The following is a 26,336-nucleotide window of genomic DNA, read 5'->3' on the forward strand; positions in this document are numbered from 1 at the left end:
CTGTATTTTATATAGCATTCCCCTACGGTGGCCGAGAGAGCTCAACACGCTGCAACTTAAGAAAACACATGCAAACATGAAAACGACGACACATTAAAAAAAACATCTTCATCAGTTTGACAACACACACGCTGCAAATCCTCGCAACGCAAACACAAATACGGAAACGCGCTGCAAATTCTCACAATACAACCAAACTCAGAAACGCACTGCAAATTAATGTATGTGTTTGTTTATAATAATTCAAAGATAACTTAAAGTAATAGTGATATCTGATGTTTTATAATGGATATAGAATGTAGTGGCCCTATATATATCCAAATCCACCTGACATGCTCTTTTTGCCAGGTGGCAGAATGGCTAAACGGCATCAAAGTTAATAGACCTTTCTAGTTATATTTTGTGCTAGAATGAGGAAAGAAATTCTTCAAAGGTGTTTTCCAAGGTTAGGTTAAAAAATGTCAACTCTTCAGCAATAAAAAAATGAAAATAAAAAGGAAAAAAAAGTTAGATTATCTTGAGTAATTTTGCTTATTGGATGAATTGGATCATCGAAGGCCGGCAGCAAAGACATCTGTTAATAAAATGGGATTAAATACATAAAGGATATTTGTATTATTTAACATATTTAATTATTGCAGGTTTGTGTTGAATGTCAATGCTTTGAGGAATACTGTATCTGTTTTTTAGTGAGTGAGGTTTTTGTTGTTGTTGCATGTTCACATTTATTCTAGAACCAAAATAACATCTTACTCACAATTTCTCTCAACATGGGGACTTTTAATCAATAAATGGGGGGAGGGGGGAGTAACTGGCATTACTTATTTAAAAAAGTAACTAAAAAAAGTTGGAAAGGGTTCAAATACACAAAAATGCTAAAAGACCACAGAATTTGTGGGGCCTGAAGGATTTTTCTGAAGAACAGCGGGCAGTTTAACCGTTCAGGACAAACAAGGGACTCATGAATAAATATATATATATATAAAAAAAATAAAAATAAAAAAAAATAAAATAAAAAACGCTGTGGATCATTTAGGAAACAATACAGTACTAAGAATCAAGTGTAAGCTTTTGAATGGGATCATTTTTTTAAATTCAACTATTATTTTCTCTTGTGGACTATATGTAAATGTCTTTTCTGTTAAATATCTTATTCAGGTCTGTATAAAAAATAATATGTATTTTCTATGATCCCTCTTATTTTGCTAAAATAATGAACATTTTGCAGATTCTGCAAGTGTATGTAAACTTTTGACTTCAACTACATATACTGCTTGATTTTTTGATGTGATGACCAGGTAAATCTGAAAGTGGACCTTGGCAAGGTGCTGTTTTTTTGGCACAGAATGGATTTTTTGCTTTGACAAAACGTGTAAAACTGCACGAAAGCGTTTAGAAAAACAATAGAAAAGCTACTCAGTATGATGGGAAAAAATGGCCCCTAAGAGTCTAAGATTTGATGCCACGGATCTTACAGACTTTGCCAAATACAGCAATTATTGGGTTAAAGAAAATGTCTTTAATGATGATGTCCTCGCAGAAAATTACTAGTACATTTTCAGTTTTATTTTTGCAGTGTTGTCTAATACCGTCAGATACCATAAGTTAACAAAATGTGGTTATGTAATCAAGTGTAAATGCACATGTATTTTTTTCTACAAGCATCCAGTACAAGGTTTGCAGCATTAATGATTTTAATTAGAGTTATTAGAGGTTAATAGTTTTACAGTTGAGAAATTATAATGATAAAAGTTACAATCATTTTCTTTATAATTTTACAGTCATTCTAATTGATTAAGAAACACAACATATCATTCAATATATGTATGCAAACTTAAAATTTGTTGTAACAACTCTAAATCAGCTATACATCCGGCACAAGTTTAGCAGTATTACAAGTATTAAAAATTATTATTGTTTTAGATTTCTGACAGGAAATATTATAGTGATTATTACTGTAATGAAATTACAATCTGCATAAAACATCACTTGAAATAGGTTCCCTCAAAAATGTGTGCAAAGTTTAATTGCTCAGTGAGGCTTTATTTTTACATAACCCCTGTCTGCTTTTGTTGTTATTATTGAAACAACTGAAATGTTGTTCCATAAAGGTTTCCCAACTCTGCCTCTAAATCAGCCACACTCATCTCCCTAATATTGGAGTTATTGTCATTGGTTCCAATAACTCCTCCTGATTCTGAACATCTGTTATTTTGGTCTAAGCAGCAGAATGCAGTCCAGAAATGACTAGGCACATTCACTCTATAGTTTATGTATTGAGTGCCTGGTACCACCCCTGTCACAATGTAAACAGGTTGCCAATGACATTTGCTTTCCAGATATGCTGCCAGACGTCTTTCCACACTCCACCAAGAAACACTGTTAAAGTTACTGTCTTGTGGAGCAGCATTGGTGAGAGTGAAGGTGGCATCAGCACAGCTCTGTGAATTTGCCAGGTAGACTGGTGCCAGATGACCTCTGTGGTATCCAGAGCGCAAATAGTCTCTATTAAGAGCTTGATAGACTCCACGTATTTGTATATTCACAGACCTCTCAGATGCCATGTTTGGTCCTCCATTATTATCATCAATCTGCAATATTATGTCAAGAGAAAGAAATGCTTGAGAATGCAGAAAATAAGAAAAAAACAACAACATAAAAACATTCCAGCTACATTCCAGTTCATAGGCAGTATTCATCCTTTAATATTTCTTCATACACACTTGTGTAAACACAAACATGTTACACCAGAAAATTATTTAACTGTTTATGTGTATGGGTTTCTAAATTAAGCAGCATCTTTTTCTGTCAAGTCTAAAATGTCAGTTTGACTTACAGGAAGCAATTAACTGCACAACAGATGCTTCTTGGTGTTGTATCTAAACTTACTCTATTCTTACTTGTATTACTCTATCCCAGTATTGTCACAGTATTATTAGGGTGCATTGTTTGGTTCAGTAATGGATGGTAAAATACTTCCTCTTATCCTAGTTAACTATGAATGTCACTATGTACTATTCCAGGACTTTAAGGTTTTAGCAAAATATTGTATTGGTGTAGAGTGCAAACAGAATTCATTTAGTATCTTTCACTTACTTGAGGCTCTATGTACCAACTATTTCGTCTTTGGCAGTGTCCTATCCCTTCAAACTTGTAGGCTGAGTACACTGGAATCTTGTTGATAGTGTCATAAAATGTGGCATAATAATAACGATTCGTTTGCATTTGGCAGATCTGCTCATATTGTGGATCAAGAAATCTTGTTGGTGATTTTCTATTTGCAAAAAACTGACCACATTCACTCTCAAAATCCTGCACAACTCTGGCTGAACCACCGGAGAGAAGTGACAGTATCAGCACATGAAGAAGCAGCATCATGATAAAGAGGATGGGAAATGATGAATTATCAAGTTCTCTGCATGAAAAAACAACCAAATGTGATACATTTCAATCAACATTTTATAGTCATGCATGTATAGATCCTATTTACTTAAATCGGGAAACACCAAATCCTCCAAATGTGTTTTTAAGTTAGTCATGTCAGGCTAAGAGTTTTCTGGTTAATTCAGATAATGCATATTGTAAAGCAAAAATGATCAGCCAATGTCCCTGACAACTTTTATATACGAGTTATGTCTCCTGTTTAAGATGATATACCCTTAAAGACTATATATCAAATTTGGTGGTTGAACGTAATGTTAAATGTCTGGATTATGCATAAGGTAATGGGATAGATGTGTCTTTTCATTAAATATTTCCCTAAATATTTTAAATTAGTATTTATTTATTTCCCCACAAAACATTTACACTGTTATTGCCCAGAAAAGAGTTTAAGTCTTTTGTTGTTGTTTTGTTTGTTTTTGTGTTAACATTATGTTCATTTTAAGCCCAATTGCTCTTAGAAAAAATAGACTGTACTGAAGGACAGAAGTAGGTATTACCACTTCATTTGTGTAAATAGACTTTTAACTCAAGACCGTATAGTCAGAGATATAGCCCCTGTGAAAATATCCCTACGTTACTCTCACAGTAGAATCTCACAGTAGAATATTTTACAAATTACGCAACTATCAGTTTCTGGACTAAATAACAGGACTGACAAACAATGATTAAGTTAAAAAAAAAAAAAATATATATATATATAAATAAATAGAACTTAAAAAGATTTACGAGTACTAACCATAACAAGTTAAACTGATTCATATAGTCAAGAACTAATTGTCTGTTACTTACCACTTTAATAAGCATATGTGTTGTTCTTCAAAAGCTTGTCTTCACCCGTCCTTCTGAAATTCCTCCTTTCCTTTCATTTATATACCCTCTCCATTTAGTGAAATGTGCATTCTCAACTACTTTCTTGTTGAAGTTCAATTAAAGTGTGTGGGGAAGTAAAACTGTTCAGCTCCCTTCTTCATGCTTCCCTTTTCATAAAAGTTCAGAAAAATTCAGTGTGTTAGCTTAATAAAAAATAGATGTTCTGAAGGCATACACTTCTGCTTACACCTCTTGCAGAATATGCAAGATGTCATTAATTTATATTTTTTATTTTATTTTGTGCACTCTTAAAAATAAAGGTGTGATGCCATAGAAGAACCTTTTTTTTTGTTTCACAAAGAACCATTCAATCAAAGGTTCGTTAAAGAACCATCTCTTTCTTTTTGTAATCTGAAGAACCTTCTTTCTCCACAAAGAACCTTTTGTGAAACAGGAAGGTTCTTCAGGCATTAAAGGTTCTTTATGGAACCATTTAAGCATCAAGGTTCTTCTGTGGCATCGTAAAGCACCTTTATTTAATAAGCTTATTCACATAACAGACATTTACATTAAGTCCCTGGCTCTTAATGCATTGTAAAGCCTTTATTTCATCAGTGGAAGGATGCACCTTTTGTAATATTTGTGTGTGAGTGTTTCAATTGTTCTAAAGTTTTGTAAATAGGAGCAATAAATGTGCAGGAGGATTTTTTCCCACTGAAAATCAATGGAAAGGTTACTTGCTCACGACAAATAAGAGACTTATGAACATTTATCACAAAACAAAAAACTGTAATTTATCATCCAAAACATTATAAGGAATCAAGGGTATGTTTGAACTTGTTCATTTGTGTAAATTCAATTATTTATTTTTCTTATTTTTTTTATTTTATTCTTATTTTGTTAAATTTTTTTGCATATCTTGCATATTTTGCAAGTAGTAGATAAACTTATGAGGAGAAAAGAACAGGCTACTGAATCACTCTATGATTCAATATAGTTTGTTTACAGTTTTTCTTGATTGCTTTGACCTGGTTAAAGAAACTAGGATCCACTCAGTTTTCATCATCACTATCTCAGCAGAGCAGAAGATACGTCTTGCAAATGTGTTAACCCTTTCTCTTTGGATTGACACATTTTCCCCACCCTTTTGCAGTCCAAACTCCATTGTTTTAGCTATGGTAACCAAACAGAAACCATCTATTCCTAAACTACCTAGATCACTATGAAATCACTGAAGCACCCGTTTGACACTCCTTCACACAAATCTTCAATAAGCAATCAGTCTGCAGGCCTTATAAAAAATGTGCCACATCTGTGTTGTTCTTTGCCAGCATGGATGGAGGAGGTCTAAGGCAGATGAGAATGAGAGTAAGAGGTAGAGGGGTCCGAGGAAGAGGAGTCTGTGTGTGAGGTGGAGGTGTAGTTGGAAGGGCTTCAGATGAAGTTTCAGATGAAATTCGGGGAACTGTTATCAATCATGGCCTTTCTCTTAGAGAGGCTGGACAAAGAGTCCAACCTGTTCTAAACAGAAACACTGTTGCATCCATTGTCAGAATTTTTTGACAGGAGAACAGGTAATGTTGCTGTACAGTAGATACAGAAATATCTTCAGTGATATACTTTATGTAACTGTTTCCTCATTTCCATTACATGTATTCTTTATAGAATCCAAAGGCTAAAATTCTCTGGTGGCAGAGGGAAAATTTTTTGTGCTGAGCAGGCCATTGTAAACATGGTTGTGGCAAACAATGCCATAAGACTGCGTGATATCAGGGATGCAGTGATTGCTTATACTTTACTGTAATATAATTTATTTTTATTTTCTTTATTTCTTATACTCCAATAGATTTTACTGTATTTTGGTTTACATTTATTCTCTGTAATATTTACAGTATTTCAGTTTTCAGACACAGTTTGAAAAAAATGAATGTCATGGAATCAAGTAAAAAGGCATCAAAGCAATCAAGAAAAACTGTAAATGTACATAATGAATGTCCTTCAAGACCTGTGCATTCATTAATGATTGCATGAAAATGTGCATTTTATGATTGCTGGTTTTAAAGCTCATACCATGTCAACATTAACAATTCAATTAGTTTCCCATTAATTATCCAGATTCCGGCAACCTCGTGTCACAGTAAAACTGTAAACTCCATTTCTGCATGAGCAGTTGCCTTTCAGGAACACAACTTGTGCTTAATTTTCAAATATGTATAATTGCCAACATTTTTTGTGGACAGATGATTACAGCATTTCACTGGTGTTGTACATTTTACTATTTGTATTCTAACTGCCCAATTAAAATATTAAACAGACCAAGAAAAAAAAATGTTAACTGGTTAAAGGTAGTTTTAAATAAGTGTTTATTTTATTTTCATTAATGTTTGTCTGTTTCTGCTTTTTGTTGTTGTTCCTTAAACTGGTTAAGAGCCCTGCTTCCAAGAAACTAAAAAAGGAAGAATGAAAGAAGAAGAAACAACAACAGAAAGGATACTTCCAGATTTGATAGAAAAATAGAAAAAATATTTTTTTCTTTAGAAAACCACAGACTTTATTTGAATGAATTCTTGATGAATTCACTAATGATATTATGTATTCGTTGGTCTAAATACACTATATTGCCAAAAGTATTGGGACACCCCTTTCTAATGAACAGGTTTGGCTACTTTAGTCATTTCCATGAATACTAATCTTAATGTTTAAGCATATAATGATATTCTAGGGAGTGGTGTCCTTCAAATTTTTTACCAAAAGTTTGGACAAGACCCTTTTTTTTATTTGAACATGACAATGCCTCTGTGTATAAGGCAAGGTTCATAAAGAAATTATTGGTTCAGTCAGTGTGGAAGAACTTGACTGGTCAGCAGAAAGTCCTAATCAAAGCTGAACACCTCTGGTGTGACTTTAAATGCAGACCTTGAGCCAAAAACTCATCTTCAAACAGCAATGACTTGTGCATATGGGTACAGTCATTTTTGACACTTCCAAAACTGAAGCAACAGAGATGGAAATACAATTTTTAAATACATTGTATTTAAAAATTGTTGCTACAGTTTTTACTGAAGAAGGGCTGTCCCAATACTTTTGTTCATATAGTGTATGTACAAGTCATTGCTGTTTAGTGATGAGTTTTTGGCTCAAGGTCTCCATTTAAAGTCACACCAGCAGGGATAAGAACTTGGCTTATGCAGACCAGTCAAGCTTTTCCACACTGACTGAATCAAACATTTCATGAGATGATGGACATCTTAAAACATTTGAATACCAAATAAACTCTTAGCACATATTTATAGCTGTACAAGTCAAAGATCAAGCTATTATCAATTTACAGACAAGAATGCAAGAATATTAGATACTCAACAAATAATAAAGAACAAAAGGTAAAAGGCCAAAGTCAGTACATACTGACACCAAAGCCAAGAAAACACTGGTGTTGCACTGAGATAGGCAAGTATTTCTAACCTCACACTTTATCATTTAACATTTTTAAGAAATGATGAGGAACACTTTTAAGGAAATGAGCAGAGGCACAAAAACTTGATCCACCACGTATCTCCCTACGGCTACATTACATATTTAAATGAAGATTCACTTAACAAGCATGTTAAAAGTTGAAAGATAACTCTTAAAAGTAATAGTGATATCTGATGTTTTATAATGGATATAGAATGTAGTGGCCCTATATATATCCAAATCCACCTGACATGCTCTTTTTGCCAGGTGGCAGAATGGCTAAACGGCATCAAAGTTAAAAGACTTTTCTAGTTATATTTTTCATATAGGTCCTGTTTGCTTGAATAAGGAATGTTTTGGAGGAAAGAAATTCTTCAAAGGTGTTTTCCAAGGTTAGGTTTCAATGATACATCAGGCTAAAGATTTAAAGTTAGTCCAGATAATGCGCATTAAAGGGATAGTTCACCCAAAAATGAACATTTCATGTTTATCTGCTTAACCCCAGGGCATCCATATAGGTGACTTTGTTTCCTCAGAAAAACACAAACGAAGATTTTTAATAAAAACCAGTGCTGTCTGCCAGCCTTATCATGGACGTGGATGGGCACCAAACCTTTAAAAGTAAACAAAAACATGCACAGACAAATCCAAATTACACCCTGCGACTTGTGATGATACATTGATGTCCTAAGACACGAAACGATTGTTTTTTGCGAGAAACTGAACAGTATTTATATAATTTTTTACCTTTGATACACAGCCACGTCCATCTGTCATGAGCACGAGTTTGGCATCAGTCACGTCACTTGTGAACGCGCTCTGGTGTAGTATACGCAAACTCCGGAAGCGATCTGTCGCATGTATACAACACTCATTGTTTACACAGTGCACAGAGATTTGTGGGTATAGCGGCTATTCAAAATGCTAATTAATTGCGCATCCTGATTGTTTAAACCGATTTAAAGCTAAAAGATTACGTTTGCTTGCACAAACTCATCCGGGACTTTTCACTGATTTCCCCTTACGGCATTTTTGTATTCTACTCTAGAGCGCGTGCACAAGTGACGTGACTGATGCCAAACTCGTGCTCATGACAGTTGGACGTGGCTGTGTATCAAAGGAAAAAATGATATAAATACTGTTCAGTTTCTCGCAAAAAACGATCGTTTCGTGTCTTAAGACATAAAATGTATCGTCACGAGCCGCAGGGTGTAATTTGGATTTGTCTGTGCATGTTTTTGATTACTTTTAAAGGTTTGGTGCCCATCCACGTCCATGATAAGGCTGGCAGACTGCACCGGTTTTCGTTAAAAATCTTCGTTTGTGTTTTTCTGAGGAAACAAAGTCACCTACATCTTGGATGCATTGGGGGTAAGCAGATAAACATCAAATTTTCATTTTTGGGTGAACTATCCCTTTAATAACATTCTGGAGCAGTGTTTGGGAAAGTTACTTTTAAAAGTAATGCATTACAATATTGCATTACTCCCTAAAAAAGTAACTAATTACATTACTTAGTTACTTTTTATGGAAAGTAATGTGTTACTTTTTAAATCTGTGCAGGGCTTGCTTGTTTGTTTTTAATATAAAAAGTTCTATTTTTGGCAAATGTAAAAGCCTTTTGACACCAAAAGCCTCAGAATTAGATAAAAGTAAATTCACGTCTGTACAGTATACCTCAGAAGAAAAAATGTAAACTCTTCAGCAATAAAAGAAAAAAGTAAAACAAATGTTAGATTATCTTGAGTAATTTTTGCTTATTAGTATGGATGAATTGGATCATCGAAGGTCGGCAGCAAAGACATCTGTTAATAAAATGGGATTAAATACATAAAGGATATTTGTATTATTTAACATTTAATTATTGCAGGTTTGCATTGAATTTCACAATTTTTATTCATTGTGAGGAATACTGTATCTGTTTTTTTAGCGAGTGAGATGAATTAATGCATGTTCACATTTATTCTAGAACTAAAGTAACATCTTACTCACAATTTCTCTCAACAGCACGATCACTCATTTTTTATTTTACTTTGGTACCACCCCTGTCACAATGTAAACATGAAGAAATGAATTGGCCAGTTTTTTTTTGCCATTGCTTTTTCTATAGCTCTCCACTGACCTTGGTCAAAAGAGGGCTCTTGTGGAGCAGCATTGGTGAGAGTGAAGGTGGCATCAGCACAGCTCTGTTAGTTTGCCTGCTAGATGACCCCTGTCAAAACCAGAATTCTCGTAGTCTCCAGAGAGCTTGATGGTCCCCAAGTCCTTGTATTTTCTCATCCTTCATTTTAATATCAATATGCTGCAATAGTGAATCATTTGAAAACATGGGGAGAAACTAAATCATGCTAGTGTAACCCCTCACACCCGGGTCCTACCGCACCCGCTCCGAGCGGGTCTCGAACCCGAGTCTCCGGCACGGGAGGCGGATGCACTAACAAGGAGGCTAAAGGCTGCAACCCCTAGTGTCTGTCGCTAGTGCGTCTCTTGAGATCGGGGAGTGAGGTTTACCTGCAGAGCACCCACTTGCTGGCCTCCGTTACACTAGGTAATATGTGACATCCAGTCTGTTGGATGAAAGTATGCATGGCAAACACTTTTAGGCCAAATCTATTGTTGTTCATGTAGTTAGACACATTAAATAACTACCACCCTTCCATATGGCTCATTCTCACATTCAGCATTGTAATGTACTACACATATATTTGTCACATCTGTTTTAGGTTTTGTTCATGTTGCCGTACAAATAGCCCACCTTGTTGGCAGAGGCTATTTAAACAAACTCCACCCATCAATGTGTGATTGGGATAGTCAACACTACAAAATATGGTTGATAATTGATAGTTCAAGTAGCCAGAGGATAAATTGCATGTTTCATTTTATTCGACGCAACCAATCCGGGTTCGAATCCCCCTTCTGGTGAATTTTTTTCTCACTCTTCAAATCTCCTATCTTATCGGAAAGGCATTTATTTTCAATAAAAATGAAGGACATAATTATAAAGTTAAAAATAAAGTATTGGTTAGGGTTAGGGTAGGTCTAGGGAGGGCTTATTGTCTCAATAAGGCAGTACCATTTAAAAAATTAAATTAAAACTATAATTTACACTCAGTACATAATTACTGCATACTGTATGTACTACAATACCAGATAATTGCGTCTATTTACAATTTCCTGCTATTTCAACATAATATAAATAGAATCTATAGTTATTTGCACTTTGTGTAAATAGCACCCATTGTTATTGTCGACAGAGTTAGGACAGAGTTAGAGTTAGGGTCGACATTGTAATTATTGATGTCACTACAGAAAAGAATTACAGATGTATTTACAAGATGGTATTTTCTAATAGAAATTAAAGATGAAGTTCACTTTCAGGACAAAAATTTTCAGATAATTTGGGTAAACTGAATTCAAACTGTGTCAGAGCAGTAAACCATAGTGGAAATGTACACAACATTACTTAAAATCTAATGGGTGTCTGTTCAGTAAAGAGGTTAACTTATGGCCAAAAATTTTTCATAAGAAAAATCAATCTTTATTCCATATTAGTGTAATATGATACACTGCATTTATGCACCTTAGAATTGCTTTGATTATTCATTACAAACATCTAAGAATCAGAAGAATTAGAGAATTACATATTAAACCGGAGTTTGATTCAGCTGATTTATTTAAAAATAAAACAAACAAAACAACACTTAAACTTTATCTCAGACAACAGATTTTTTTTAAATGCTTTTTAATGCTTTCTTTTTACAATTTAGAAAATTTTTGGTTTAATTGATTTTATTCTTAATCTGCTTGTTCTTTTTTTTTCTTTGCTTGGGGTTCTGATGAGTTTAAAACAACTGAAAGGATGTGACTTTATAAAGCGTTGCCAACTCTTTCTCTAAATCATTCACACTTTTTTCATCAGGAGTACCTTTCTTATTCTCTCCAATAAACCCGCTCGAGGTCTGACATTTGTTATGGTTGTCTAAGCAGCAGTATGCAGTCCAGAAATGACTAGGAACATTCACTCTATTCTTTATGGTTTTAGTACCTGGTACCACCCCTGTCACAATGTAAGCAATATAATTATTCAGTATACATTTATTAGACAAGTCTTGTGCAATTTTTTTTTCTAGTCTCATCCACGGACCTCGGTTAAAAGAGGGGTCCTGTGGAGCCGCATTGGTGAGAGTGAAGGTGGCATCAGCACAGCTCTGTGAGTTTGCCTGGTAGACTGGTGCCAGATGACCTCTGTCGAAATCAGATTTCTCGTAGTCTCCATCAAGAGCTTGATAGTCTCCAAGTCCTTGTATTGTCACATCTTTCTTGAATATCATGTTTGGTGATGCATTATTGTCATCAAGCTGCATTAATTGTTAAAACAGCTTATGGACAGATCACGTTAGAAAAGAAAAAAATCATACTATCAAAAAATCATATAAAAATATTTTTTTTAAAGTATTTTTTTTTTTTAATTTTCACATTTTTAAAGTATAAAAGGATAAACAAAACTACTGGTACATTTCTTGAAGGAGTGAATACAAACAAATGCAAAGTATTTACCATTTTTCTCTATTGTGTGTTTTCTGTCAACTTACGGGGAAAATCAACATTCAGCCTTTTTATTTTATAGTGGTCTTCTATGTCCAGAACTTCGAAAATGCGGCTTCAAACGATCCCAAATGCAGCTGTAAACGATCCCAGCTGAGGAAGAAGGGTCTTATCTAATGAAAGTTGAGGGAGAAAATATGATGGGAGTTTTTCAACATACCCTAACTGTCTTGAACCGAAAAAAACCTTCAGGCAGAGCAAGACAAAAAGAGCGTTTGAGGTTAAAAAGTATATAACTTGTATAAAAAAACTAAACAATCATTTCGCTAAATAAGACCCTTCTTCCTCCGAGTTTTTGTCTCATAATTTAAACTTGTTTCCCTTGAACGTATCTAATGCAAAGGTTATACTCAAAATGGAACACATTCAAATAAATACACAGAAGTGTTTAATACTTCTCTGTTTTCCCTGGTTATATCCTACTGCATTTATGGCTTTTTTTTTTTCAAAGAAAGCACTTTTTTTATTATTATTTTTTTATTATGAGAGTAGCGAATTTGACAATATTTACATGCATCTAATACAGAATCTCTATAACAAACATATAACACATATATCAACAACAACATAAAAAACAGAAGTCAAGAATATGACAATATTTAAATATGCCAGATAAAGAATCAATTTCAACATATATACTGATAGCTAATATTACAAATGCATTCAGATAAGTCCTGCGCATGTATTCATGTGCCTGTGAACATTATGATCATGTGTGTATGTGAATGTCTGTGCATGTGAGCTAGTTATAACATCTTGGGGGGTGGGGGGATGGGGGGGAGGTAGCACACAAGTCAAATAGTAACAGATTATTAACGAATATATAATAATAATAATAATAATAATAATAATAATAGTAATATCAAAAATATTTATATAAAATATATTATATAAAAATGTATGACATTTAAAAGTTTAAAGGTGCCTTAGAATGCATTGATACAATATTTTAAATTGTTCTCTGATATCTACATAGAAGGTATATGGCATAGGAAAGGGCAGAAATTCTCCAGAAACGGTTTTACAAGTCCATTTACAACCCTAGGATTTCCCCTTAAGATGCAAGGGTCTGTTATAACCTTATTTGGAAGGTTCATTAATAATAATGAGGAGCTCTGCTCTGATTGTCTGTCTCACAAAGCGGCTCGCTCTCACACAGCAGGAAGGAAACACATATTTAATTACGGAGCCCAAGCTGCTATTAATATTCGGGGCAATTAAACTGCTGTTTTAAATCCACAATAATTTTTTACTTTTGAGATTTGTGATTGCATGTGCCCTGCACAACCTGGAACATAACATTTATTTCCGTGATCTGCCATTTTAACTATTGTCCTCGCTTTGTTTTTTCACAATAGCCTACCTGCAGAACTTCTGATGCATGGGTTATGCAAATGTTATACAAATGTTATGCAAATAACATCATAGTCTGTGTTATGTTGGAATTGGTCTCTTTTCAGTGGTCTTTTGCAAACACTACATTTATATAAGGAGGCAGGAGGAGGAAATGATGGTGTTTAAGACTCACAGTATGTCATGTCCATGTACAGAACTGTTATTATTCAACTATGCCAAGGTAAATACAGTTTTCCATTCTATGGGACCTTTAAATTTGGCAGTTAACAAAATTCACAGCGGTCAATCCATGTGTGTGTGTTGTTATCTGTCACCTGTAACACCCCATTATTCTGTCTGTTTTGGTTTAGTCCGTACGCCCATATTTGGTTTTTACTTCATTTATGCACATTAAAGTTGCTGTGATTATTCATTATAGACAAACATCTAAGAATCCGAAGAACTACATATTAAACTGGAGTTTTTAAGGATCTTTTTAAGATTCAGATGATAATTATGAACATTTAGTTAAAATTAAAACAAACAAAACAACACTTAAACTTTAACTCAGACAACAAATTTTTTTTAAATGCTTTTTTAAATGCTTTTTACAATTTTGAAAATTAATTTCCTTTTTGATTTTATTCTTAATCTGCTTGTTCTTTTTTTTTTTTTTTTTCTTTGCTTGGGGTTCTGATGAGTTTAAAACAACTGAAAGGATGTGACTTTATAAAGCGTTGCCAACTCTTTCTCTAAATCATTCACACTTTTTTCATCAGGAGTACCTTTCTTATTCTCTCCAATAAACCCGCTCGAGGTCTGACATTTGTTATGGTTGTCTAAGCAGCAGTATGCAGTCCAGAAATGACTAGGAACATTCACTCTATTCTTTATGGTTTTAGTACCTGGTACCACCCCTGTCACAATGTAAGCAATATAATTATTCAGTATACATTTATTAGACAGGTCTTTTGCAATGTTTCCGTCTAGTTTCTTCCACGGACCTCGGTTAAAAGAGGGGTCATCTGGAGCCGCATTGGTGAGAGTGAAGGTGGCATCAGCACAGCTCAACATTGTAGTTGACACTCTCATATACTCGCTTGATTTTAATGTGTTACTCAACTGTTATTACAAAAATTTGATTGGATTGAAAGACAGAATAAGGTAGTTACATTTGTTAGTTACACAACTAGGTACATTTTACAAATTACACAAATATCAGTTGCTGGATTATGTGTAGTTGTGTGTAAAGTGATAGCAAAAATGAAGATCACATATCACAGGTCTAACAAATGATAAAACTCAAAATAAAATAAAAAGAAAAAGAACTTAAAACAGCATGATAAAAAAAAAAGTAGACCCTTTACAGTTCCGAATCATTTATAACACTTACCTTTGTGAGCAAAAATGACTGATAATTTTAAATAGTTTCCACTGAAAAAAATGCAAGTGACCGCGCTGGCACCTTATTCATTTATTATTCATACCCCTTCATTTTTTTTTCACATTTTGTTATGTTGCTGCCTTATGTTAAACTACTTTAAATTACTTTTTTCCCCACATCAATCTACAGCTCCCTACTCCATAATGGCAAAGCAAAAAATAGGTTTTTAACATTTGTGCAAATTTATTAAAAATAAAAAACTGAAAATATCCCGTTGCATAAGTATTCATACCCTTGCTGGGACACTCGAAATTTAGCTCAGGAGCATTCATATTGCTTCTAGATGTTACTACACTTCGAGTGGAGTTAAACTGTGGCAAATTCATTTGAATGAGTCTGATTTAGAAAGGCACACACCTCTCAGAAAAGGTCTAACAGCTGAAAATGCATATCAGAGCAAAAACCAAGTCCTGAGGTCAAGATAACTGCCTCTAGAGCTCAGTGACAGACTTGTGTTAAGGCAATGATCTAGAGAAGAGTTTAGAAAAAAATCTGCTGCATTGAATGTTCACAGAAGCATGTAGCCTCCATTATCCATAATGGAAGACGATTGGAACAACCAGGACTCTAGAAAATGTCTGCCAGCCCCCATCCAAGCTGACAGAGCTTGAGAGGTGAAAAGGTGAGGCAAAGAATGGCAGATAATTGCCAAATGCAGATGTGCAAAGCTTGTCACATCATACCCAAAAAGACTTGAGGCTGTAAAGGTGCTTCAACTGTGTTCTGAGTTAAGGGTATGAATACTTATGCAATGTACTTATTTATTAATTGTTTTATTTTTAATAAATTTGTAAAATTTGCAAATCTGGTTTTTGCTTGGTCATTATTATGCTGTATGGAGTGTACATTGATGTGGGGGAAAAACTAATTTAAAGCAGTTTAACATATGCAGCTGCAACAAAACAAAAAGTGACAAAAATGAAGGGGTATGACAACTTTTGCAAGGCACTGTATAACCGCATCCAACGATCTCGGCTGTAGCTAAGGGACAAGGGGCTGTTTCCAAACTTCCAATCTTCATCATTATATGGCAAACAAGAATCAAGAAACAATATAAATTATTTTAAAAAGTCAAGTATTGTGATTATTGTAACAGAATTCACAATGATTAGGCTAACTTGTGAAGCAACTGACTGGGTGGGCCTGATACACGCAACTATAATTTGTTCCCTGATCACATCTCAGTTGGCGTACACGTCCTCTGATGGCTAAAAACACTCGAGGTAAAACAGCAATCCATATTGTTTTAGTTCCTTTCTTCTCTCCTTTACAATGAAGGGGCCGAAACAATCTATGCCACAGTATGTAAAGGGAGGGAATGACTCTTTTTCTGTCAGATCTGACGTTTTTTGAACCTCTGTAGTTCTTTTATATCTTCTACATTTTATGCAGTTGTAGATGTGAAGAAACCACACTTCCACATCCTAAGATCCATATTCTGTTTGCACGTATACTTATTCATGGCCATGCCTCTTTCTTGGTGACACACACACTTGTGAGGATGTTTGACGAGTAAGGCTGACAAATGTGATTTCTTTGAAAGCATTGCAAAGTGCTTTATGTCATGATGCAAGCTTGATTGCAATAACCGTCCACCCACCCTAAGGACACTATTGCTTTCCAAGAAAGCATTTAACTGACGCAACTGGTTGCGCTTGTTATGGGTGACATCCCTTTAGAGTTTGATCTTTCGAATATCTTCAGCAAAGGACTTTTCTTGTACTAGTTTGATGACGATAATTTCTGCTTTTATTATTTCTTCCAGACTGGTTGCTTCATTTGTTCTTGGTTAAACTCCTTTGAAATTTCTTACAAACCTTTTCAGCCTGGCAACAGGCCTCACTACTCGAGACCGGTCAGAAAATTTAGTGAACGGTTTCACTTCTTACATGTTGATTGTGTGAACGTGGGCCTCGCAAAGCTCAGGGTTGTTTCTATTTCTTCCAGCATTTCGTCTTCATGTGGAAGATCTCTCTGCCACAGAAAGTCAGGCCCTTTCAGCCAGTTTGACTCTTTCAGCTAAACTGCACATTGTTTGTTATCCGGGAGACTAGGTGTGCCTGTCTTGAAAGGAAGTGGAAGTTCAAGGTGGTCATCTTCCTTTTGCATTATACCTTCCCTCAGCTCAGACAAGAAGAGAATGTCTTCCTGAGGAACTGGATTATCATCTGCAATGTGATCTGTAAAGTCTAATTCAAGTGCCTTAATTATGTCTGTAGAAATGACTTCCTTAAAGGATTGGCTCACTTCAAAAACAAACATTTACAGATAATGTACCTCTCTTGTCATCCAAGATGTTCATGTCTTTCCTTCTTCAGTCGTAAAGAAGTTATGTTTTTTGAGAAAAACATTTCAGGATTTCCCTCCATATAATGGATATGTATGGTGCCCCCAAGTTTGATGTCTTTGAACAAAAAGCAGTTTAAACGCAGTTTCAAAGGGCTTGAAACGATCCCAGCCGAGGAAAAAGGGTGTTATCCAGCAAAACGATTGGATATTTTAGAAACAAATTGACAATTTATATACATGTTATGCTCAAATGCTCGTCTTGTCTTGTCTCTGGCACATACGTAGTCAGTGTAAGCCGGGTCAATACAGTTAGGGTATGTTGAAAAACTCCATCTTGTTTTCGTCTTCAACTTCAAAATCATCCTATAATGCTGTTTTACCTTTTTTTGTAAAGGCCATTTGATCTTCTTTGTATGTTGACTTTGTAAACACTGGGTTGGTACTTCTGTAGCGATGTAGGGTGATTTTGAAGTTGGGGAAGAAAACAAGAAGAGTTTTTCGACATACCCTAACTGTATTGACCTGGATCACACACACTGCACATCGCAGAGACAAGACAAGACAAGACAAGCATTTGAGGTTACAAAGTATATAAATCCTACAGAAATTAGTTTTAATCGTTTAACCCCCACAGCGTCTTGTCTCCGTTGGCAACACGCAAGATTTGTGTGGATGGCAAGTGACGGAGAGTGCAAGTGTCAATTGTATTTGTATTTGTAATTTAGTTTCATTACTTCATTACCTGGCTTATAAAATTATAAAAGTATGTATGGTAAGTGTCTAATGCCCTGGTATTTGCAAACCTTGTCAAAAACATCAACTATTGTAGCAGCCTAAGAAGCTGCAGTGCTTGTTTTGGGGAAGAGTTGTGGTTTGTGTCATTTCCCAAAAACTTTCTCTCTCATCTTCCCATCAAAGGCCATTTTTTTTTTCAGTCAAAAATTATTAGTGTGGATCTTTTTCTTTTTTTTTTTTTTTTTTTTTGTGGAGCAGCATTGGTGAGAGTAAAGGTGGCATCAGTGGCATAATAAACAACTAATAATAATTTCACATTTGGCAGATCTGCCTATATTGTGGACCAGAAAATCTTGTTGGTGATGTTTCATTTACAAACAAATAGAGCACATTCTCTCTCAAAATTCTGCACATTTTTGGCTGAAACACCAGAGAGAAGCGACAGCATGATGAGCTGACAGATTATCAAGTTCTCTGCAAAAACGACAACCACGTAATCCTTTTTTGAACAGCTTATAACATTTGAATAACAAATAAACTCAATAAACTAAAGTCAAAGATCAAGCAATTTAGAAAATACAAGAATGTAAGAAACATGATAACACCTGTGTAGTAAATGTCTATTATGACATACTGAACAAATGATAAAGAAAAAATATAAAAGGCTAAAGTCAGCTCTACAGATATTACAGTACATACCCACACCTAAGCCAAGAAAACACTGGTGACAAGTATTTCTATCCTGGAAATGAGCAGAAGCACACAAACTTGATCCACCACATATCTCCCTACGGCTAAAATACATATTTAAACAAATGTCCACCTAACAAGTATGTGTTTGTTTTTTAAAACTAAAAGATAAATCTTTATTGATATTAGATGGATGTTGCTGGATATGGAATGTAGCGGCCTTAAATATGGAATCCATCTGACATGCTTATTTTGCCAGGTGGCAAAATGGCTGAATACCACAGTCGAAAGACTCCACATAACCCTAACCCTATTTTGTTTTCACCGCTGGTTTATTTTCTAGTCATGCAAGTATAGGTCCTGTCTGCTTGAATGAGGAAAGAAAAATTCTTCAAAGGTGTTTTCCAAGCTTATAGGTTTCAATGACACATGAGGATAAAAGTTTACTAGTTGTTCCAGATAATGTGCATTAACAACATTCTTGAGCAAAATGATCAGATGATGCTCTTGACAACTTTCCAGCTGCCCTTATAGAGCATTGTGTTTTTTTCTATTCATTTTGATGGATCTCATGAGGTAAACAAGCGCACTGGCTGAATATGTAAACTCTTTCTGATAGTATCATATTTTCTCTTTTGTGGTTTTGGTTTAAATTATGCCTAATTTTGTTTTACATTCCAGTTATTGTAATTTTCTTAGAGAAATGAATGCAAACACATTCACAAAAGTGTTTCATATTTCTCTCTATTGTGTAAAAAAGGTCATTGCAACTTTTTATCTCGCAATTATAAATTTATTTCTCAGAATTGCGTCATATAAACTCACAATTATTACTTTTTTTCACAGAACTGTGAGATAAAAAGGCACAATTTTAAAGAAAGATTTTTTTTTCCTCGCAGTTGCAAATTATGTAATAATGTAACTTTATGAACTTACAATGATCTCAGAGTTTGAGAGTAAATCGAGACAGAATCTGTGTCAGGGTTATGGCTTAGTTACAGTTTAAATGAAACTTTATTTCATATTAGTGTTACATATGATGCACTCCAGTTTCACATTATAACTTTTTCAATCATTAAATACAAGCAAACTAAGAATTGAAAGAATTACAGAATTACACATAAAACTGGAGTTAGTACACCTTTTCAAAGCATGAGCAGGATTTTCTTTATGATTTTGATAACAGTTACAATAATTTAGTCGGAAGTAACAATAACAACAAAGAAAACATTTGATAAAGTTTCTCTTTCAAACAATAGCTCACTGGTGCTTTATTCTGAAAGAGCTTATTTTCATTTTCTGAGTCGCTTTGTTTCTTCGCTGGGAGATCTGTAGATCTATCAAACAACTCAAATGAATCAACATTATAAAGTTGTGCCAACTCGGTCTTTAAAGCATCCACCGTTTTTTTTTCATCAGGACGAACGTTCTTATTCTCTCCAATAAACCCACTTGAGAACTGACATTTGTTATTGTTGTCTAAGCAGCAGTACGCAGTCCAGAAATGACTAGGCACTGTCACGTTGTTGCCTATGACTTTAGCACCTGGTACCACCCCTGTCACAATGTAAACAGAATACTTTTTCGGTAGACATTTATTGGACAGGTTTTTTGCAATTTCTTTTTCTAGTACCCACCACTGACCTCGGTTAAAAGAGAAGTTTTGTGGAGCAGCATTGGTGAGAGTGAAGGTGGCATCAGCACAGCTCTGTGACTTTGCCTGGTAGACTGGTGCCAGATGACCTCTGTCGAAACCAGAATTCTCGTAGTCTCCATTGAGAGCTTGATGGTCTCCAAGTCCTTCTTTTTTCACATCTTTCTCACATTTCATGTTTGGTAATGCATTATTATCATCAAGCTGCAACAGTGAATCAATTTAAAACATTAGCTTAAAGAGGAGAAGACCAAAAAAAAAAATCATACTAATACATGAAACTGAAAAGTTTTTAATAAGTATAGCAAACACTTTTAGACCAAATCTATTGTTGTCTATGCTTGATTCTTAACACGGTGTTGTTACCTGAAAAATCCACAGCTGTTTTTTTTTTATTTAGTGATATTTGTTCATGAGTCCCTTGTTCATCCTGAACAGTTCTTCAGAAAAATCCTTCAGATTCCACAAATTCTTTGTTTTTTCAGCATTTATTTTGTATTTGCATGATTTTGACATGCATCCTTTCACACTGAAGACAACTGAGGGACTCATATGCAACTATTTCAGAAGATTCAGATGCTCCAGAAGGAAACACAATGTATTAAGAGCCAGGGGTGAAAACTTTTGAACAGAATGAAGATGTGCACATTTTTCTTATTTTGCCTAAATATCCTTTTTTTTTTCCATTTAGTACTGCCCATCATCAGCTACAGAAGATACTTAGAAGACAAAATAAGTCTGATCAAAATACCCTGATCTTTAAATTGAAAAATGTACACCACTTAATGCATTGTCTTTTCCTTCTGAAGCATCAGTGAGTGTTTGAACCTTCTGTAATAGTTGCATATGAGTCTCCAGTTGTCGTCAGTGTAAAAAGATGGACCTCAAAATCATACAGTTATTGTTGGAAAGGGTTAATACGCACAAAAATGCTGAAAAAATAAACGAACAGAATTTGTGGGACCTGGAAGATTTTTCTGAAGAACAGCAGGCAGTTTAACTTTTCAGGACAAACAAGGGGCTCAAGAACAACTATCACTAAACAAAACATATCTGTGGCTCATTCAGGTAACAACACAGTATTAAGAATCAACCGTATGTAAACATTTGAAAAGGGTCATATTCTCTGGTGGACCATATGTAAACATCTTTTATGTGAAATATCTTATTCAGGTCAGTACTAAATAAAAAATAATACGCATTTTGTATGATTTGCTAAAATAACATTTATTGCAGATTCTGCAAGGCATATGTAAACTTAAGACCTCAACTGTAATATATTAGCAATCTCTTTTACTTTATAAGCATTTATCTGATTTAGCATCCTCATGTTTCTTCAGATTTTAAAGCTGTTTGACACATTCTTTGGTGCTCATACAGATTGATCTTAAATTACTTTGAGGAATGTAATGTAGAGACCCGTGGACCTCAGAATCTGATGGATTTTGTTCAAAAGATCTCAGATTCAAATTTATGTTTTCTTTAAACTTATGACACAGTATAAACAAAGATTAAGACCTGTTATCAAAGGAGGTTTCACACAAAGTATTGCATCATAGGGTGCCAATTGCATACAAATTTAGAAAATTATTATTTAAAAACTGTATATTTTTATATTTAGTTTACTTAAAAGGAAAGATTAAATGTAAAACTAAAAGGATAAATAAATAAAAAATATATATATATGCAACTATAACAAGGTACAACAATTACTTGAACCCATTTAGAGTAATATTTCACTTACTTGAGGTTCAATGTACCACTTGTTTTGTCTTGTGCAGTTCCGTAGCCCTTCAAACTTGTAGGCTGAGTACACAGGGATCTTTTTAACCGTGTCATAGAATGTGGCATAATAATCAACATTATTTAGAGTTTGGCAGATCTGCCTGTATCGTGAATCAAGAAATCTTGTTGGTGATTTTCCAATTGCAAAAAAATGACCACATTCACTGGTAAAGTCCTGCACAACTCTGGCCGAACCACCAGAGAGAAACGACAGCATCAGCACTTGAAGAGGCAACATCATGATGAAGAGAATGAGAGGTTTCAGATCAAGTTCTCTGCAAGATCAAGAGCCACAATACATATTTTACATAAAGCATATATTTTGCAATATTTAAATCTCATATGTGACCCTGGACCATATAACCAGTCAGAAGTAGAATGGGTATATTTGTAGCAATAGCCAACAATACATTGTATGGGTCAAAATTAAAGATCTGAATAAAAGATTGTGTCCCTTGAAGATATTTTGTAATTTTCTACCGTAAATATATCAAAACCTAATTTTTGATTAGTAATATGCATTGCTAAGAACTTCATTTGCACAACTTTAAAGGCGATTTTCACAATATTTAGATTTTTTTGCACCCTCAGATTCCAGATATTCAAATAGTCGTATCTCAGTCATATATTGTCCTAAGAAACCAATTTAAAAAAAGACACTTATGACAGATTTTGTGGCCATGGTCACATATAAATAGCATAATTGTACTTACCTCAAAATGTATAGCAGTGCAATCAAAGAACAAGTAGCTATTAACCTATTCAATGAAGAGACAGTTTAGTTTAGTAATTAAACAATGGAACTAATATAATATTGGAATCTAATATTAAACCACTAAATAATAAAGTATAAAATACCTGGTCATACAGGAAAATCCGCTCTTTCCTATCTTTGAAGGCTGGACAGTTAGCTGTACTGCTCTTTTGGCCAGTGTTCATACAGCATGACTAGGCTTTTGCAGATGAGCAACAACGTAGCACTGCGTCTAGTCTTCAACCAATGAGCAGGTCTATGTTACACTACTCACAGTCTCACTTTACTGTAATAAAGCAACCTCCTATTGCATGAAAGCACAAGCATTAGTCGACATCCAATATTTATCAGTTACGGTCTTGCAATTACAAGAAAACCTTTTCCCACAATTTTCAGTTAGTATAAGTATGTACTTTACATTACTTTTTGTTTTCTTTGCATTCAAAAAGTACTGTCATAACTTCATAAAATTACGGTTAAACACATGGGCTATATTATCCATGTCCTTACTACCTTTCTTTTTAATTTTCACAATATTTCACTCTGAATGCTTTATTTGTAAGAGTTAAAGGCTTTCTATAAAAGTTTGAAACTCTTAACAATCAGAAGACTGTCAGCAAATTACAACTTTCGTTTATGTCTTTCCTTGATGTGTTCATAAGAGAAGAAGAACCTCATAGAGACCAGCTTTGTGAACCATATTAACCTATTCATTGTAAAGATGACTCAAAAGAACATCATGCTCCCAAATCAGACATCAGAAATTATCTAATGAACTCTCACTATTCTATTACCTGTGAGAAACAACAAATGTCTGATAACCTAAAGGTCCAACAATGTTGGACGGATGAATGAACGGATCCATCCATTTGCAAGCTTTATTTACTTGTTCACAGACAATTTTAGCACAAAACACACTTGTTTTTTTGTTTGTTTTTTTTGCCTTTAGCCGTTAAATGCACTTTGATATTTTTCTCTACAGAAGTAATTTATTAGTTTTATGCCTTCAGGAGTTAAATGCACTAAAGAATTTTCTGTTTGTCATCAAGTTCATCATTCAGTCTTTCTATTTCATCACATTTAATTTTTGCTTTTCTATAGTTTATTTTTAACACAAGTGGTCATTTTGTAGCCCAACGTCTTGAAATGTAAATTTTCCTGGCATGTTTGCCTGGATTTGACCTAAGCGATTGCCAGTTGATGAGCGACAAGGGAATAAAATGGCGCTGAAAAATAGCCTAACCATAACAATAGGCAAAATGTGATAATATGGTAAAATATGGTATAGAAAAATTACATTCTGATCAATGTAAACTAAAATTTTAAAAAACAAACAAAATTCCTGATATTCCATGACTTAGACAAAAAAAAAAAATATCCCTGACTTTCAATGTCAGGAATAGACCTTTTAAAATTCCATGATATTCCAGAAATTCCATGACTGGTGGGAATCTGTCATTAGGTTCAGAAGACATGTCTAAACTGTGGCTATAGCATCTCAAACTAAGAGACAGAGAATATCTCAGTGCACACAAAGCATAAAGATATGAACAAGGTTTTATTTTGGCACATATACAGTAACGTTTCAACCTGGTAAAGACTTTGTGTACACTGCATCTTTACTGGGAAACGATGACCTTATTAAACATTGTGATTGCCATTTGGCTCAATAATCTTTTAAGTCCAAACTAATGGTTTTCCTGAAATCCTTTCACCAGATTGCTATTATTAAATCTCTACAACACATAATTCTGATCTCTCTTTCACAAAATAGCACAGGTCAAGCATTACCCAGGTTAATCCAACACATGATTTCTATTTTCTGATTTCACCTCATGTCACTGTTTCATGGGCTCCTCAGTGACACGGCTTTTGAAAAGCGTGATCTCGTCCAGATGGCAAAGTGGCATACCTCTGATCACATGGGCCAGATCCTCATGCAGTAAAGGGTAAATCACCACACTAAGCGCTGGACGAGATATTGAAAAACTGCAGGAAGAAGAGAAAGAACTGGTAACTGAAATTATGCACTCATTAAGGAAGTCTTTATTATTGGGAATTCTTTAAAGCAACTAACCTGTCCAGGAGGCTTTTCTGCAGTGTTTTACAGGCCACCAGGGTACCACCCATGAACATGTGGCACATAATGACATCAGCGCAGCTCTGCATGAAGGCTGCCACAGCGGTGGGCTGGAAGGTGCCATGTCGAGAAACTAAACACAGACGCTGCAGCTGGTGACACTGACTGAGTGCTTCAAAAAAAGCGGTGTTCGCGTTAAAGTAGGGCTGCTCCAGTCTGCAGTTTCACACATATACAAAGAGAATAAAAGAAGGAGTTGAGCTAAAATGGTAATCTAAAATGATTAATATTAAATTATTACTTACACTACTAGTCAAAGGTTTTTGAACAGTAAAATTTTTAATATTCTCTTCTGCTCACCAAGCCTGTATTTATTTGATCCAAAATACAGCATAAGCAGTAATACTGTGAAATGTCTATTATTTAAAATTTATTTCTATTTGAATATATTTTAAAATGTAATTTAATCCTGTGATCAATACTACATTTTCAGCAATATTACTTCAGTCTTCAATGTCACACGATCCTTCAGAAATCATTCTAATATGCTGATTTGCTGTTCAAGAAACATTTATTATTATTATCAATATTTAAAACAGCTGAGTACATTTTTCAGGATTCTTTGATGAATAGAAAGATCCAAATATCAGCATTGTTCTAAAATAAAAAGCTTTTATAACATTATACACTATTCCATTTAAAAGCTTGGGGGGGGGGGGGGGGGTAGAAATTAATAACTAATACAGTAATTTTTAGATAAATGCTGTTTTTCTGCTGAATATTTAAAAATGTTACTGTTTTTGGTGTATTGTGGATTAAAAAAATGTGGCCTTGGTGAAAACATTTAAAATCTTACTGTTCAAATACTTTTTCACTGGTAGTGGGATCAAATGTAACCAAACATTCAGGATTTACAGCAATTCTGCCATTATGATGCCGCCCCCTATTGGTGAGCTACAGTTTTAACATGAAATTATTTGTGGCATTGTTAGTGAAGAAAAAAAAAAAAAAATTATATATATATATATATATATATATATATATATATATATATATGTGACCCTGGACCACAAAACCAGTCTTAAGTCGCTGGGGTTTGTTTGTAGCAATAGCCAAAAATACATTGCATGGGTCAAAATTTTTGATTTTTCTTTTATGCCAAAAATCATTGAGAAATTAAGTAAAGTTCATGTTCCATGAAGATTTTTTGTAAAATTCCTACTGTAAACATATCAAAATGTAATTTTTGATTTGTAAT

The 26,336-nt window shown here is 34.4% G+C and overlaps 3 protein-coding genes across 3 annotated transcripts; all 3 read right to left on the minus strand.

Moving 5' to 3' along the window:
- Window positions 1-1,624: 1,624 nt before the first annotated feature.
- Window positions 1,625-2,564, minus strand: LOC141335995 (endonuclease domain-containing 1 protein-like). The gene has a single exon (XM_073841507.1). The coding sequence runs from the start codon at window positions 2,562-2,564 to the stop codon at window positions 2,079-2,081; it is 486 nt and encodes a 161-aa protein (XP_073697608.1). The 3' UTR covers window positions 1,625-2,078.
- Window positions 2,565-19,942: 17,378 nt separating this feature from the next.
- On the minus strand, window positions 19,943-23,483 carry LOC141337523 (endonuclease domain-containing 1 protein-like). The gene is made up of 4 exons (XM_073843362.1): window positions 23,103-23,483; window positions 22,958-23,002; window positions 22,204-22,519; window positions 19,943-20,663 (listed from the first exon to the last, which is right to left on the minus strand). Exons 1-4 carry the CDS (start codon window positions 23,108-23,110, stop codon window positions 19,992-19,994), a joined length of 1,041 nt encoding a protein of 346 aa, XP_073699463.1. The 5' UTR covers window positions 23,111-23,483; the 3' UTR covers window positions 19,943-19,991.
- A 1,072-nt stretch (window positions 23,484-24,555) lies between these two features.
- LOC141336952 (F-box/LRR-repeat protein 18-like) lies at window positions 24,556-26,007 on the minus strand. The gene is made up of 3 exons (XM_073842675.1): window positions 25,994-26,007; window positions 25,076-25,294; window positions 24,556-24,987 (listed from the first exon to the last, which is right to left on the minus strand). Exons 1-3 carry the CDS (start codon window positions 26,005-26,007, stop codon window positions 24,837-24,839), a joined length of 384 nt encoding a protein of 127 aa, XP_073698776.1. The 3' UTR covers window positions 24,556-24,836.
- Between the last annotated feature and the right edge of the window lie 329 nt (window positions 26,008-26,336).

This window comes from Garra rufa, chromosome 6 (assembly GCF_049309525.1).
Source record: "Garra rufa chromosome 6, GarRuf1.0, whole genome shotgun sequence".
Lineage (NCBI taxonomy): Eukaryota > Metazoa > Chordata > Actinopteri > Cypriniformes > Cyprinidae > Garra > Garra rufa.